The sequence below is a fragment of the Tamandua tetradactyla genome, chromosome 14, assembly GCF_023851605.1.
Source record: "Tamandua tetradactyla isolate mTamTet1 chromosome 14, mTamTet1.pri, whole genome shotgun sequence".
Classification (NCBI taxonomy): domain Eukaryota; kingdom Metazoa; phylum Chordata; class Mammalia; order Pilosa; family Myrmecophagidae; genus Tamandua; species Tamandua tetradactyla.
The window spans coordinates 55,677,836-55,693,746 of record NC_135340.1 but is presented as its reverse complement, the minus strand read 5'-3'; the positions used below and the strand labels follow the sequence as shown (position 1 = coordinate 55,693,746).

The following is a 15,911-nucleotide window of genomic DNA, read 5'->3' as shown; positions in this document are numbered from 1 at the left end:
CACTGCAGACCACTCCCTCCTTCCTGGAACCCTCCCTTCCCCTGACTTCCTTGACAACAGCAGTTCAGTTCAACTTGCAAAATATTTATTGCCTGCCCACTACATGCCAGTCACAGTCGTGGGCGCTGGGCCAACAAAGAGGAATAACAATTGACCCCAAACTTCAAGCAGCTTCCTTCTGAGGCCCACATGGAAGCAGTGCCTTACAGTATTTCCCAAGGTCAGTGATGTCCTCCTAATTGCCAGATACACTGAGCCAAATGAAAAGGGGCACCAAGAGGGGCTCCCGACTTAACCATAGGTGGGAAGGGGTCAGGTTCGCTAACCAGCTTCTGTCCAGGATTTCTCCCTGCCTTTCTAGTTTCTCCTACACAGTTCCCTCCTCTGGCTTCTCTTCCTTCTCCTTTAATTGCTAGTATTTCTCGAGATTCTTTCCTTAGCTCTCTCTCTCTCTTTTTTCTTGTATGCTGAATGGCGGGATCCCGTTTCATTATTTTCCCATGTGAGTATCCCGTTATTGCAGCACCATTTGCTGAGTTTTTGTTGGTTTGCTGTATTTTGTTTGTTTGTTTTGGGGAAGTGCATGGACCGGGAGTCAAACCTGGGTCTCCCACAGGGCAGTGAGAATTCTACCACTGAACTACCCCTGCACCCCCACTGTGCCCTCTTTTAAGGCCATCTCATCTATACTCAGCTTCTGCTTTTATTTTGAAAACTCTCAAACCTTTAGATCTAGCATAGCTGATCTCCTGAGTTTTAAACTCATGTATTCAAGTTCTGGAACCTGTGAGCATTATTTTGACTATATTACCAAAAAGACCTAAAACTACAGTGGCTTAAAAAAAAAAATAGAAATTTATTTCTCTATTTCTCATCCTCAAGTTTGTTTCTGACCCAAGATAGCTGCTGGAGCTCCACCCATCGTGTCACATTCCAGACAGCAGAAAGGAGAAAGGGGTCTGGTTTCTTGCTGACTGTGAAGTCATCAGACCAGCCCCCGACTCCCAACCACCTGACTTCCCTTCTGTGAAAGAGTACTAAACTTTCATCTTAAGATAATAAGAATTACCAGCTGTTCTGGTTATCTATCACTGAGCATTAACCCCCCAAAATTTAGTGACATAAAATAACCATTATTTTACTATGCTTCTGTAGGTCAGGAATTTTGTAAAAGACACAGCCTCGACTTGAATGGCTTGAGCTGCTGGAGAGGATTCCAGTGGCTGCGATCTGAAACAGCTGGGGTTGCAGGACCCTCTTCCAAGATGGCTTCTTGGCTCACATGTCTGGGTGCCTGAGCTGGGAAGGCTAAAGTATAGTGTGCTGGTTTGAAATGATTGTACCCTAGAAAAGCCATGTGTTTTTTAAAAATTTATTTATTAATTTAAAAAATTAATAACAAATAAACAAAAACATTAACATATAATTCTGTTCTGCATATATATATTCAGTAATTCTCAATATCATCACATAGTTGCATATTCATCATTTCTTAGAACATTTGCATCAGTTCAGAAAAAGAAATAAAACAATAACAGAAAAAAAAGATTATACATACCATACCCCTTACTCGTCACTTTCATTTATCTCTAGCATTTCAAACTAAATTTATTTTAACATTTGTTCCCCCTATTATTTATTTTTATTCCGTATATTCTACTTGTTTCTTGACAAGGTAGATAAAAGGAGCATCAGACACAAGGTTTTCACAATCACACAGGCACATTGTGACAGCTATATCATTATTCAATCATCCTCGAGAAACATGGCTACTGGAACACAGCTCTACATTTTCAGGCAGTTCCCTCCAGCCTCTCCATTACATCTTGAATAACAAGATGATATCTACTTAATGCATAAGAATAAACTCCAGGATAACCTCTCGACTCTGTTTGGAATTTCTCAGTCATTGACACTTTGTCTCATTTCACTCTTCCCCCTTTTGGTCCAGAAGGTTTTCTCAATCCCCTGATGCTGAGTCTCAGCTCATTCTAGGGGTTTTCTCAATCCCTTGATGCTGAGTCTCAGCTCATTCTAGGACTTCTGTCCCACGTTGCCAGGAAGGTCCACACCCCTGGGAGTCATGTCCCACGTAGACAGGGGGAGGGTGGTGAGATAGAAAAGCCATGTTTTAATCCTAATCCCATTTTGTAAAGGCAGTGTCTCTTCTAATCCCTATTCAGTATTGTATGTTTGAAACTGTAATTAGATCATCTCCCTGGAGATGTGATTTATTCAAGAGTGGTTGTTAAACTGGATTAGCTGGAGGCGTGTCTCTACCCATTTGGGTGGGTCTTGATTAGTTTCTGAAGTGCTATAAAAGAGGAAACATTTTGGAGAATGAGCGATTCAGAGAGAACAGAGCAGAATGACATAGCCATGAGAAGCAGAGTCCACCAACCAGCGACCTTTGGAGATGAAGAAGGAAAATGCCTCCCAGAGAGCTTCATGAAACAGGAAGCCAGGAGAAGAAGCTAGCAGATGACACCGTGCTCGCCATGTGCCCTTCCAGCCGAGAGAGAAACTGTGACTGTGTTTGCCACGTGCCCTTCCACTTGAGAGAAAAACCCTGCACTTCATAGGCCTTCTTGAACCAAGGTATCTTTTCCTGGATGCCTTAGATTGGACATTTCTATAGACTTGTTTTAATTGGGACAATTTCTCCACCTTAGATCTTAGCAACTTATTAAATTCCCCTTTTAAAAGCCATCCCATTTCTGGTATGTTGCATTCTGGCAGCTAGCAAACTAGAACAGATAGGTTCAGCTGGGACTGTCAATAGGAGGGTCTCCATGTGGCTTCTCCAGCATGGCAGTCTCAGGACCGTTCTTAAATGGTAACAGGGCTCCAAGAGCGCATGCTCCCAGCCTACACAGAGAAAGCACCACGACTTTTAAGACCCAGCCTCAGAATCACATAGCATCACTTCCACAGTATTCGATCACCTAAGGCAGTCACAGTCAGTTCAGATCCAAGAGGAGAGGACAAAGACCCCGCCTCTGGATGGCAGGCAAGTGAAGAAATTTGGTGCTATGTGTTAAATTCCAGCCTGTAATACTAGAATGGTTTAATACTGACTCCCCATCCCTACCCCTTTCCATTACGTGAATGCCACATTCTAGGTTCTGTGACTGCAACAAATTCAGGGCTAGATCTCTAACAGAGACCTGAAAATTTGTGGATTAAGTACACTATTGTAAAAGAAGTCCATAGGGAGGCAGTCTAAGGCTGGCATAGCAGTTGCATAATTATTAGGAAATCCACTCCTTCCACGTCTCTGTCTTACCATACCTTGTGTGGTCCTTGGCCTCACGCTCCAAAATGTGCCCTGGGGCGCCAACCATCACATCCATATTCCAGGCCACAGGAGGGAAAAAAGACTGAACTTCCTTATTTTAAGGAGATTTCCTGGAAGTCCCATACAGAACTTGGTCTCATGATCACATTTAACTTCAGAGAGGCGGGGAAAATTTGGTTCTTGTTGTTGTTTTTTAACCTGGGTGCCAATGAGCCTAGCCAAAAATCAGGGTTCCGTTACTGAAGAAGGACAATTTATGGGCAACTAACCATCTTGGTGCAAGTACCTACCAGGCATTTCACCTGTATGTTCCAAAAGACATGCCTCAGAGTGGGAGTGGTGATTTGGGTGAATGGCCACACAGAAAGGGGAGAAGTATCTGAGAGTAAAGGGGGCTCTTCCCAGGTCAGAGTCCCTCCTGTCCTCTAACCTCCTCAGCATGTCTGCCAGGCCTTTAACCACTGTGGAATTTAAAGTTTTCAGAGTGAGGGGATGAACTCAGCAGGCGTCTAGAGCAGGGCACTGAACATGATGTGGGACCAACATGACCAGCAAATTACCATGGCGTGGGGGGCAGGGGCCCCTGAGTGACCTGCCACAAGAATTACAATAAAAATCTCCGCATAACAAAAAAAAAGCCACAAGTCTTATTACCAGGATACTTATTTCAAGAAGTAGTCAATTCAACAACTAATAGGACAACCCTTTAGAACTGCCTGGGATAGGATTCAAATGTAAAAACAATCAGATTCCAAGGTGACCAGAATTGTAGATTGTTTGGTCTGAAGAAAGAAAACCTAAAAAGCATTCCAATCTGCAAACGGCTGGAGAGGATTAGTCTGCTCTACAGAAGTAAGAACAGGAAAACTGATGCTGCAACCTTATGAGGACAGAGAAGGAACGTTATGAGAGCCTCCTCTAGGCCAGTCTCTTTCAGACTTTTCTCTTTCTTTCTTTGTTTCTTTCCTACCTTCCTTCTTTCCTTCTTTCTCTCTCTCTCTCTCTCTCTCTCTCTTTCTTTCTTTCTTTTCTTTCTCTTACTTTCTCTCTTCTTTCTCTCTCTCTCTCTCTCTCTCTTTCTTTCTAGGATTAAAGAGAATATATTTTTAGGAGGGAGTATTAAATTTTTTTCTGATTATAAAATAAGTATGATTATTGGATAAATTTTGAAAAATACTGAAGCGCATAAAGTAGAAATCTAAATTAATTTTTCATTCCAAAACTCAGAAATCATTACTATTTGGGAATTGATCCATTCCATCTTTCCCTTGGATAATTTAATATATATTTTTTTTTTTACAAAAGTGCCTTCATCCTGTGCATTCATTGTGTAATCTGCTTTCCCCCCCACTTAACGATATATTCTGAGCATTTTTCCAGATCACCAATACCCTTCTCATATGACACAATGTTCAGTGGCTGCATGAGAATCTAACATCTATTTAAGTAATCCTCCAGGGGAGACCTCTAGTTACAGCTTTTCATTTTTATAACTAATACTCTAAGAAACATCCTTTTAGATAAAGTTTTAAATTCATTACTTCCTCAGGATAAATTCCTAAAAGATTTTCTGGGTCAAAAAGTATGAGCAATTTTAACCACTATTTAAGGTGTAATTAACAATCAATAGACTGCACATATTTAAAGTATACCATTTGGTAAGTTTCTACATAGGTACACAACCACGAAGGCATCACCACAATTGAGGTAATGAACAAATGCTGGGCTCCCAAAAGTTTTCTCATGCCCTTTCTAATCCTTCTCTCTGAGCCACTCCTGCTGGGTCATGTGGTTGTACCATTTAAATTCCCACCAGCAATACATGAGAATTCTGTTTGCTCCATATCCTTTCTTTTATGCATCATGCTTTTGATGTCATCTAAGAAATTTCTTCCTTCTCGAGTGTACAAAAATTTTCTCCTACGTTTTCTTCTAGAAGCTTAATAGTATTACATTTCACATTTAGGTGTATAATCCATTTTGAGTAAATTTTTGCAACGATGAAATTTTGCAAAGTTCATATTTGTGCACATAGATATTCAGTTTTTCTAGCATGATTTGTTAAAAAGACATTTGCTGTAAATGTTCTGAGAAATGATCATGGTGATGAATATACAACTATGTGATGATATTGTGAGCCATTCTTGCACACCAAGGATGGAATGTTCATACATTAAAAATGTTCATGTTGTATATTTGATTGGCTTTATTAATAAAAAAAATTTTTTTTTTAAATCAATGGACCCATAGCTAAGTTGGCAAAAAAAGAGAAAGGAGAGAAAAAAGGGCATCCATTACATTCGGGGAGGCAAAATAAGCCAGAAACAAGAGAGCAATATTGTATGATCTCACTTAGAAAATACTTATAAGAAAACTGGGGCCTGGATTGTAAGCTCTCATAGCAGTGACATTTAGTCTGGAGCGGAAATTGCCATTTCTGGATTTTGAGGTGCTGTTTTATATATGTATAACCTGGTATTTAGAGATAAGAATGAAGTCAATTGGGTTGTTATTAAGATAATTCAGAATACAGGGTAAGGAAGACATTACCTATATTTTAGAACCCCCCCTCTCTTTGAGACCAAAGGAAGAATGTTTTATTATGTCCAGAACCTAGGTTTTCTGTAGTACATAATCTAAATCAACCTGTCTGGACAGATCATTTAAACAATCCAAATATACAGGGAGCCCAGAATAAGAATGAGAATCTTTAATCCTGAATAGCTTAATGTAATGTCTGGTTACATCCCCGAGTATATTAAGCAGATAATCAAAAAGTATTGGCAAAGTCCCTGAGGAATGGGAGAAAATTTATGGAACTATTAAACTTTACTACTGGGGAAACCCAGGATACTGTGCCAAACATTAGGGACACCCAAGTCAATAGACCAAGCCCTTGATCTTGAGGCTTGCTCTTGTGAAGCTTACGTACATAGTGAAGAGGCTTAGCCTACCTACAGGTATGCCTAAGAGTCACTTCCAGAGGACGTCTTATGTTGTTCAGATGTAGCCCTTCTCTTCTAAGTGCAACTCTGTAAATGAAACTCTTGACCTCCCTCCTGTAAGGGACATGACATCCAGGGATGAAAGTCTCCCTGGTGAGGTAGGAGATGACCCCCAGGGATGAGCCTGGCCCTGGCATCAACAATGGGATCAACAATGCCTTCCTGACAAAAAAGGGGGAAAGGAAATATAACAAATAAGGAATCAGTGACTGAGAATCCAAATAGAGTCAAGAGGCTACACTGGAGGTCACCCTTATGCAAGCTTCAGTTAGACGTTGCTACCTATCATAACTTGCCAAACTCCAACCAAAACCATTCCTGCCAATCCTAAAGAATACCTAGGGCATTATATAAGATTCTACAAAGGTTCCATGCACTAGGGTAATTCCCCAAAACCTGCAACCTCCAGATGGGTCCCTGGACCAGGTAAGTCCTGAAATGCAAAGGGGCCAACCCTTCCAGAACACTCACTAGTTCCATCCCCCTATCCCATATTATCAAAAGCCCCTTCCAGGGCCACAGTGGCTCAGCAGGCAGAGTTTTCACCTGCCACGCCAGAGACCCAGGTGTGTTTCCCAGTACCTGCCCATACAAAAAAAAGAACCTCCCAACATGAAAAAGTTAGAATGGGCATATCTCAAATACTCCTAAAGTGTGGGAGAAAGATCAAAAGTGGTGGTGGAGTTACACCAAGAAGATAGTGTTTAACAAATGAATATGAGTGCTGAATCATTATATTGCTATTTCCTTTAGCCTCCAATACCTTAGAGCAGTTAGAAATAAAAACCTAAAATTGTGGAATTGTAACCCATCTCAAACTCTGAAATCTATTCTACAACTAATTGTTCGTATACACTTTGAAATGTATTGCTTTTATGTATATATGTTATTTAAAGAGAAGGAGAAGTGTAACAGAGAAGATAGAATTTAACAAATGAGTATGACTGCCGAATAATTATATTGATATTTCTGTTTGTCTCCAGTGTCTTGGAGCAGCTAAAAGAAAAAAAAAATCATGGAACTATAACCCACATCAACCTTTAAGATCGGTTCTATAACTGTTAAAATGTACTTGGAAATGTATTGCTTTTTTTGTATATGTGTTATATTTTACAATAAAAAAATTTTTTTTAAAAGACATCCTTTATCCACTGAATTGCCTTTGGACTTTATCAAAAATCAATTGACCGTATACACGCTAGTCTATTTCTGGATTCTTATTTGCTCCATCGATAGATTTGTTCATTTTTACACCAAAACCACACTCTCTTGATTTCTGTAGCTTTATACTAAGATTTGAAATTAGGAGCATAAGTCATTCTACTTTGTTATTTTTCAAAGCTGTTTTGGCTACTTCACATCCTTTACACTTATATTTGGATTTTAGAATCAGCTTGTCAATTTCTACAAAAATAAGAGTCTGCTGGGATTTTTAATAGGGCTATGTTGAATCCATATTTGAAGAAAAGTGACATCTTAACAACACTGAGTAACTGTTCCATGAACACAGTACATGATGGTTAGGCTCATGTGTCAACTTGGCCAGGTGGTGGTGCCCAATGGTCTGGTCAAGCAAGCATTGGCCTAAAAACCATTACTGCAAGGACATTTTGTGGACTTAAATCATCAGTCAGTTGATTGTATCTATGGCTGATTACATATACGATCAACTAAGGGGAGTGTCATCTGGAAGGAGAGACATTATTCCAATCAGTTGAAGCCTTTTAAGGGTGACACTTCAGCAGTTAGAAGAGAAAATTTTGGTTTCAACTTCAGCCAGCCAGCCTTTCTTGGGAAATTTATCGAAGACCTTCACTGCAGTGCGAGCTTGTGGGCTGCCCTACAGAATTTGGACTCATGCATCCCCACAGCTGCATGAGACACTTTTAGAAAATCTCATATTAGGGCAGTGTGACCACGGCTCAGTGGCAGAATTCTCACCCGCCATGCCGGTGAGACTCGGATTCGATTCCCGGCGCCTGCCCATGTCAAAAAAAAGAAAAGAAAAGAAAAAAAATTGCTAAAAATCTCATACTATTTATAGGTATCTCCTTTTTCCCTAGAGAACTTGGACTAATACACAGTATAACTTTCCATTTATTTAGGACTTTATCTCAGAAAATGTTTGTGGTTCTCAGTGTAAAGATACTGTACAATTTTTGTGAGGTTTATCCCTAGGTATTTCATAGTTTTGATGCTATGGGAAAATGGTATTGATTTTTTATTTCAATGTCTGATTGTAATACATAGAACACAGTTGTTTTTCTATATATAATATACAAGCTCTTGTATCCAACAACCTTGTAAATTCATTTATTAGTTCTAGTAGATTTTTTTGCAGATTCCATAGAATTTTCCATTTATATGGTCATGTATTCTGAAAAGAAGCAGTTTTACTTCTTTCTATCCACTCTGGAAACATTTTCTTTTTTATATCTTATTGTATTGGCTAGAACTTCTAGTATGATGTTAAATAGAAGTGGTAAGAGCAGGCAGCTGATCTTAGAGGGGAAACACTCAGTCATTTCTATTAAGTATGATGTTAAAGAAGCAGAAGTCTTACGTATGCATTTTCAAGACTTTTGATAAGTATGGGTTCCAGCAATGTCTAAAAAGGTACACTTTCCTACACTCTTGCCACATTAGGCATTATCTTAGAAAAATAAAATTCTGCCATTCTTAATGTTAGTTATTTATTTTCAATTTGTTTGATTATTAATTGATATAAGCATTGTTTAATGTTTATTGGCCAATTGTATTTCTTTATTACTTTGTCTATTCATGTCTGCTCCCTTTTTTCTAATAGAGTATTCACTTCTATCTAAACAATTTTATAATAGTTTCTTAAAAGTCTGATAACCTTGATATATATCTATCATATGTGTCAGTCAATATTTTTCACAATTTGTTTTTTTCCTATTATTTTCTTTGATGGGTTTGCTTTTTATGACTTTTTTTTTTAACAAGAAGCTTTTACTTTTTTGTTGCCAGATCTATCAATCTTTTGTCATAATTTCTCTCTTTGGTGTGGATTAGAAAGGCTTTCCCCACCCAAAATTTTATAAAATTTCACCTGTACCTTCTTTTAGTAATTTTTGCTTCATATTTTTTTTTATATTTCAATCTTCATTTTACTTTGATATGAGGCAAATGAATAACTTCACCTTCCCTTATATTTATTTTCATTTCCCTAGTTACATATATTTACCTCTAAATAATCTACAACTCCTATTTTGCAAACGAGGAAAATGAGGCAGACAGATAATTGACATTTAAGGTGACACAGACATTAATTTATATAGCAGGATTCCAACACATATCTTTTTGATGCCAAGTCCTGGTCTCTTTCCACCACAACCTTGTTACTCAATGTGTGACCCACAGAGGAGCTGCACCTGCAAACCTGGGAGCTTGTTAGAAATGTAGAGTCTTAGGCTCCGGAAACCTACTGACTCAGATCTATATTTTTATCAAGTTTCAGAAGTACCGCAGTATATCATACTTCCCAAACTTAGGGTACATCAGAATTACCTGGGGCACTTGAGCTCTACTCTGCCTCAATATTTTAACACAATAGGTCTGGGTTGAGGACCAAGAATCTGCATTTCAGCAAGCATCTAGCATTACTCTTATGCCCGTGGCCCCGTGGATCACACTTCACAAAATGTTCTAAAATAATTGAGAAATAGTCAAAAACTATCCCAGGACATTAAAGGTGATGGCTGATTACTTCTCCCAATCTCAGTTTAGGTAAGTGCCCTTTTAACTTGGAAAAGAGCATGTTACGAGGTGAAAATAATTTTCTTATTTCCACATAATGCCAATATGTGGAAATTGGATTGAAATAATGAGGATAATGTAATAAAGACCAAAACTTCAATTTCACAGAAAATCAAATAGAGAAAACTAAGAGGAAAAGGATATGAATTGATCTAGAATTTAGTGGAGGCTGCACAGAGAATTTTAAGAAACATCTACCCAAGTAGATTGGAGTCTACTTCCTTCTCCTCTTTCTAATTTTTTTAAAATTGAGAAATATCCACATACATAACAGTCCAACAATATTATACAATCAATGGCCCACAATATCATCACATAGTTGTGATGCTTCACCGTGATCATTTTTATATTTGCACCACTCCAGAAAAATAAGGAAAAAAACTCACACATCGTATACCCCTTACTCCTCCCTCTCATCGACGCATACTATTTCAATCTACCCAATTTTCACCCTTTATCTCCCCCCATTATTTATTTTTTATACTTTTTTTTTTACTCATCGGTCCATACACTGGATAAAAGGAGCACCAGACACAAGGTTTTCACAACCACACAGTCACGCTGTAAAAACTATGTAGTTATACAGATATCTTCAGGAATCAAGGCTCCTGGAATACAGTTCAACGAGTTTCAGCTACTTGCCTGCAGCCACTCTAACACATCATAAACTAAAAAGGGGATATCTATATAATGCGTAAGAATAACCTCCAGGATAAACTCTCCATTCTGTTCGAAATCGCTCAGCCACTGAGACTTCACTTTGTCTTATTTCTCTCTTCCCCCTTTTGGTCAAGAAACCTTTCTCAATCCCTTGATGCCGGCTACTGGCTTATTATGGGATTTCTGTCCCACGTCGCCAGGGAGATTTGCACTCCTAGGAGTCATGGCCCACGTATCTCCCTTCTAATTTTATCAACGATGTCCGTGAGTCTAGTTCCCCTCACCAGTAAAAGGCGGATAACACTAACGCGACTGTGGGAAGGAAGAATCTGCCTGTCAATTTTCTGAACTCTTCGCCCCGAGTTCGTCCAAGATTTGGGATGAGCGAAGAACCAGGAGCAGCCTCCGGAGGCTCAGGATTGCCAGCTCAGATTTGCCCGGAAGCCGACGCCACCTGGCTGGAGGTGGGGCTTCGGGGAGCAGAGGGGGGCTCCCTCCCCCTCTCCACTCGCCCCCGCCCCGGGGGTGTAGGATCTACGCCACCGGGTCTGTGAGACACCCTGTCCCCACCCTGTTCTCTAGGCGCACTCCATCATCAATAATTCATTAAGAGCCTCCTCCCCATTGGCTGATGCCTCCACCCGCTGCTGGCAGAGGCCCAATGAGGAAGGCTCAGAGAGAGCTCTTCTGAATAGTGAATGCGCGCCCGTGACGTAGCGGGCTGAGATTGGCTGCGGCGGCGCGAGGCGGGGCCGGGCCCGGGCGGCGGCGAGCGCGGCTGGGACTGCTCAGTGCCAGCGGTGGTGGGTCGAGCCGGACGCGGGGTCTGAGCTCGCGGCCGACACAGCGGAGGGTGGGCACGGACGGACGGACGGACTGACCGGCGGGCGGCAGGATGTTCAGCTGGATGGGGCGGCAGGCGGGCGGGCGCGAACGCGCGGGCGGCGCGGACGCGGTGCAGACGGTGACGGGCGGCCTGCGCTCGCTCTACCTGCGCAAGGTGCTGCCGCTGGAGGAGGCGTACCGCTTCCACGAGTTCCACTCGCCCGCGCTGGAGGACGCCGACTTCGACAACAAGCCTATGATTCTGCTGGTGGGCCAGTACAGCACGGGCAAGACCACCTTCATCAGGTGAGCGGCCCCGCCGGCTCCTCCCCCCTGGCCGGGCCCCCTGCCCCCCACCGCCCGGGGCGGGTCCTCCCCACGTGTGCGCGTGTAGTCCCCAGCCTCCCGCCGCCCTAGGGCTTCCTGCGGCCCCCTTTGCCCGCCTCTCCCCCTCCGCGACACCCTCTCGCCGCTCCTTCCCCCTCCAGCATCTGCGCGACCTCAGGTTCCTCCTCCGAGCGCAGAGCCCAGCGCGGCGCCCCTGTCGGGACTATTCTCCCCACGTGGGCAGGAGGGTCCCGGGGACCCCTCAACTGCGTCTTCGGAGCCCTTCTTCCTGCTGTCGGAAAGGCGCTCCTCTGACTGGCTTTATCTTGTCACCCTGGCCTGGGGGTCCGGGGAAGCAAGGCAGAGCGAGGCTGTAATAAACATCTTCCTGATTAGGGAGTGAGGCCTGTGGCTGGAAATGCGTTATCAGAATGGGCTGTCATTGGAGAGTTTGAATCCCTAGGCGAGCGCCCGGGCAGGAAATATCAAATGAATGAATGAATGAACGAATGGATGAATGAATGGCAACAGTAGAGAGTATTACCCATACCCGCCCCTCCCCTTACGTTCTTGCATGGCACCCTCCACCACCCTGCGGGGGAGGGGATCGAGAGGCCGCTCTTTCTGCTTTTACACAGCCTCGCCGGGTAATGGCCGTAGGAAGTTAGCTGTGTAGGGACCAGCCCGCGCCCGGCGGGGACCTAGGGGGAGTGTCATGTTACTATTCATTAGTTTCCATTTCTTACTTCTTCACTCACTATTGACGAACGACAGGTATTTGTCATGTTTGCTGTGTCTCTGAAAGCAAACAACGTGTATGCGTTATGGTTCAAATCAAATACCTTCCTCCAAAGTGACTTTTAATGGGAAATAAGTTACGTGGATGCAGATTGCCTTTTGAAGTAGCTTTTATGTTTCCAAAGCTGCCAGCCTATTGAGACTCACTCTCTTTAGTCAGAAGACTTGTTTTCCTGGATTATACTCCGTGTCAGTTGAAACCAAGTTACTGATTAAGGTTTTAGTTCAGGGTTTTGCAAATTGTAATGATCTTTTCCATCATTGGTGTTCAACAGGTGTTTGAGAAAACATCTATATTTGGATACATGCCATTTCTATTAAGTAGCGACCTCTTTTTCACCATTCCAGTGACCTAAATAGCTCCTACAAATAGAGTAGTTGTCATTACAGGAAATATGTTAAATCTAGTCCTGCAATGAACTATGAATGAATGCAGCAAAGCAAATATACTGTACTGAAATACAAATTGAATATGAAGGAAGAGAAGACTGAAGAAAATAATTTAAAAATTGCTTTATTTGCTGCTTATTGATAAACTGAAAAATGTGTCACCACAGACACTCAGAATGAACCATAAAAATATTACAGTATGCAGCACCTTGAAAGATGACAAACGGTACGTTTAAGGTCTCAGTATACTCACCAGTTTTTAAGTACCTGGGATGATAAGGTATCATGACCAAGTGGTACAAGAGTAGGCAGTGGATTATTTTTTTCTTCAATATACAGCTATTCAGTGGATTTTTTTTCTTCAATATACAGCTATTAAGTGTAGTGTTGTTATAATGGTAGTATCGCAGACATTAATGGTGGCATGTTCAGAGTGCCCCAGGTAGTTTCTCCTGTTTGTCTTTGCCACTAGGGCCTTACTGTGCCCATGTGTAATTAGGGAGCCCCTGCTTGATGCTGTGCCAACCTGAGATGATGGAGCCATCTCTCAGCTCCCATAACCTGCCTAATAAGCAAGCCTGCAGCAGGAGAACCCATTTCACAGGCACATGAATTGACCTTTTTTTTTCTTTCCAGTTCACTATTTCATCATATTATTTCTCACTCTTCTTTCTGTTTCGTTGTTTGGGGGAAGCTTCATGAATAGCTAAGCATAATTCTAAGAAAGGATCTAAAATTTGACTCCTGGTGACTCTATCTAAACCACCGACTCAGCAGGCACTGGAGCCATGTGCAGTCCCAGGTTGAGGAGGAGGAGTCATCCTATCAGGAAGCCATTTGTCCTTAAACCCTTTTCTGGCCTGAATGGCCTTGTTATTAGGCAGTGTCCCCAAGGTGGACCTGTGAAATTAGAGGAAAATCAGGTAGACAGGAAGTTTGGTTAGGCCACAGGAGACCTGAGATTGGTTTCAGAGTGTAACCAGAAGGAAGAGATTTACCTCCTGAAAGGAGAGCCCCAAATAAAAGGACAGGCATCTTGGAGACTCCTGTGCGGGACTGGCACTAACCATCCTGGATCCTGCCTGTATTCATGGCTATTTTGGACCCATGGCTGGTCAGAGGCCAGAGGTTGTTTGCTTCTAGCAGTTGAGCACTAAAATACTTGGGTGTGGGGCACACCTAAGAGTCATGGCCTCTTATCCACGTGGCTCCCTGCCACTTACCAAGAGGTACCTGAGCTGATGTAGAGAGAAATGTCTTTCTTCATCCTGAAGCCACTCAGCAAAGCCTTTGGTGTCCATTCCACATCTTTGCTGAAGGCTAACTCTTCCTGTATTTTGTCCCACGGCAGGGAGGAATCAGGCTGATCTGAAGAGCCCCACTCATATGCAGGCCAGGGGCTCATATGTCTCATCAGGAGTGAGACAATTAGATTTGTGCCTTGCTCTAACAAAAAGATCTAGATAGCATGGATGAAGAACCTGATGTGAAGAAAATCTTCCTGCATGTAAGAGCACTCTCAGGGCCCAAGAGCAAGGAAGAGGAGGAGTAGAAGGAAGTGTATGTTGGTTGACTCTTTCCTCACACAAACCGTAAAACTGACTCAGGAGACTTCAGATATAATGGAGTTATTTGTCAAAGTCTCTTTTGGGTACAAGCAAAATACAATTGGTAAGCTGATTGTTTCAATGGCAGTTTTATTTCTTAGAAAACAAAAATTTTGTTGGGAAGAACTATGGACTGCTCTTCAGCTGACCACCAGGAAAGAATTGGCCAGAGAATAGGAAGAGATGGACACTGGGGATAAGTGTTATGTTGTCCTAGACTATAACAGCCAAAGAAGGGGGAATGCTGGGCTTGGTAAGGCTTGTGTCCAAAACTTAAAGACAACAGATATCAGGGATTCCCCCAGAAAATCCCTTGGCTCACGTGCTATGAAGAAAACTGTTTCCACTGGGAGTTATCTGAGACTTACCTAAAATCAAGTCAAACCACATGATTGTAACTTCTGAATTTTAAGAACTGCACTTTCACCAGTGCTCTGTTCCCTTCCCCCAGAAAATTTTATTCTAATGAGGAAAAAAGAGGGAAGGCACTCAAGAAATCATGTAGATTTTAAAAGGGCAGGAACCAATGCTGTTATACAAGAAAGAGAAATAAAATGCATCCAAATTGAAAAGAAAGAAAACTATCTCTATTCATAGATCTTACATAGAGAAAATTCGAAGGAATCCACACACAACAAAACTATGAGAGCTAATCTCAAATTTAACAAGATTGCGGGATATAAGATCAATATCCAAAAAATCAGTTGTGTTTCTATATACTAGCAATGAACAACCCAAAAATGAAATTAGGAAAATAATTCCGTTACAAAAGAGTAAAAACCTAATAAAATACCTAGGAATTAAGTTAACAAAGTACAAGACTTATACATTGAAAACTATAAAACATTGTTGGAAGAAATTAAAGAAGACTTAAATAAATGGTGCTTTAGTTTCCTAGTTGCCAAAACAAATACCCTGCGATGAGTTGGCTTAAACAAGAGGAATTTCTTGGCTCATGGTTCTGAAGCTAGGAGAAGTCCTTAATCAAGGCATCATCAAAGCACTGCTTTCTCCCAGAAGACTGTTGTATGCTGGGGCTGGCTGCTGGTGACCCCAAGTCCTTGGCTTTTCTGTCACCTGACAATGCAAATGACAACTTCTCCTGGACTCTCCCTTCTCTTCCAGGTTCCATTGACATTCAGCCTCAGGTTCTGCCCTCTAGCTTTTCTTTCTCTGTGACCTTTCCTATAAGGCCTTCAATAATAGAATTAAGACTTATCT

At 41.8% G+C, this 15,911-nt stretch overlaps 1 protein-coding gene across 1 annotated transcript in view; it reads left to right on the top strand.

Annotated features, from left to right (window-relative positions):
- The first annotated feature begins 11,505 nt into the window (after positions 1-11,505).
- The window catches only part of EHD4 (EH domain containing 4), a 92,438-nt gene continuing 88,032 nt past the window's right edge, over positions 11,506-15,911 (top strand). Inside the window, exon 1 of the mRNA XM_077127549.1 lies at positions 11,506-11,874. Coding sequence (XP_076983664.1) covers positions 11,639-11,874 — 236 coding nt within the window. The 5' untranslated portion in view covers positions 11,506-11,638. The remainder of the gene's footprint in view (positions 11,875-15,911) is intronic.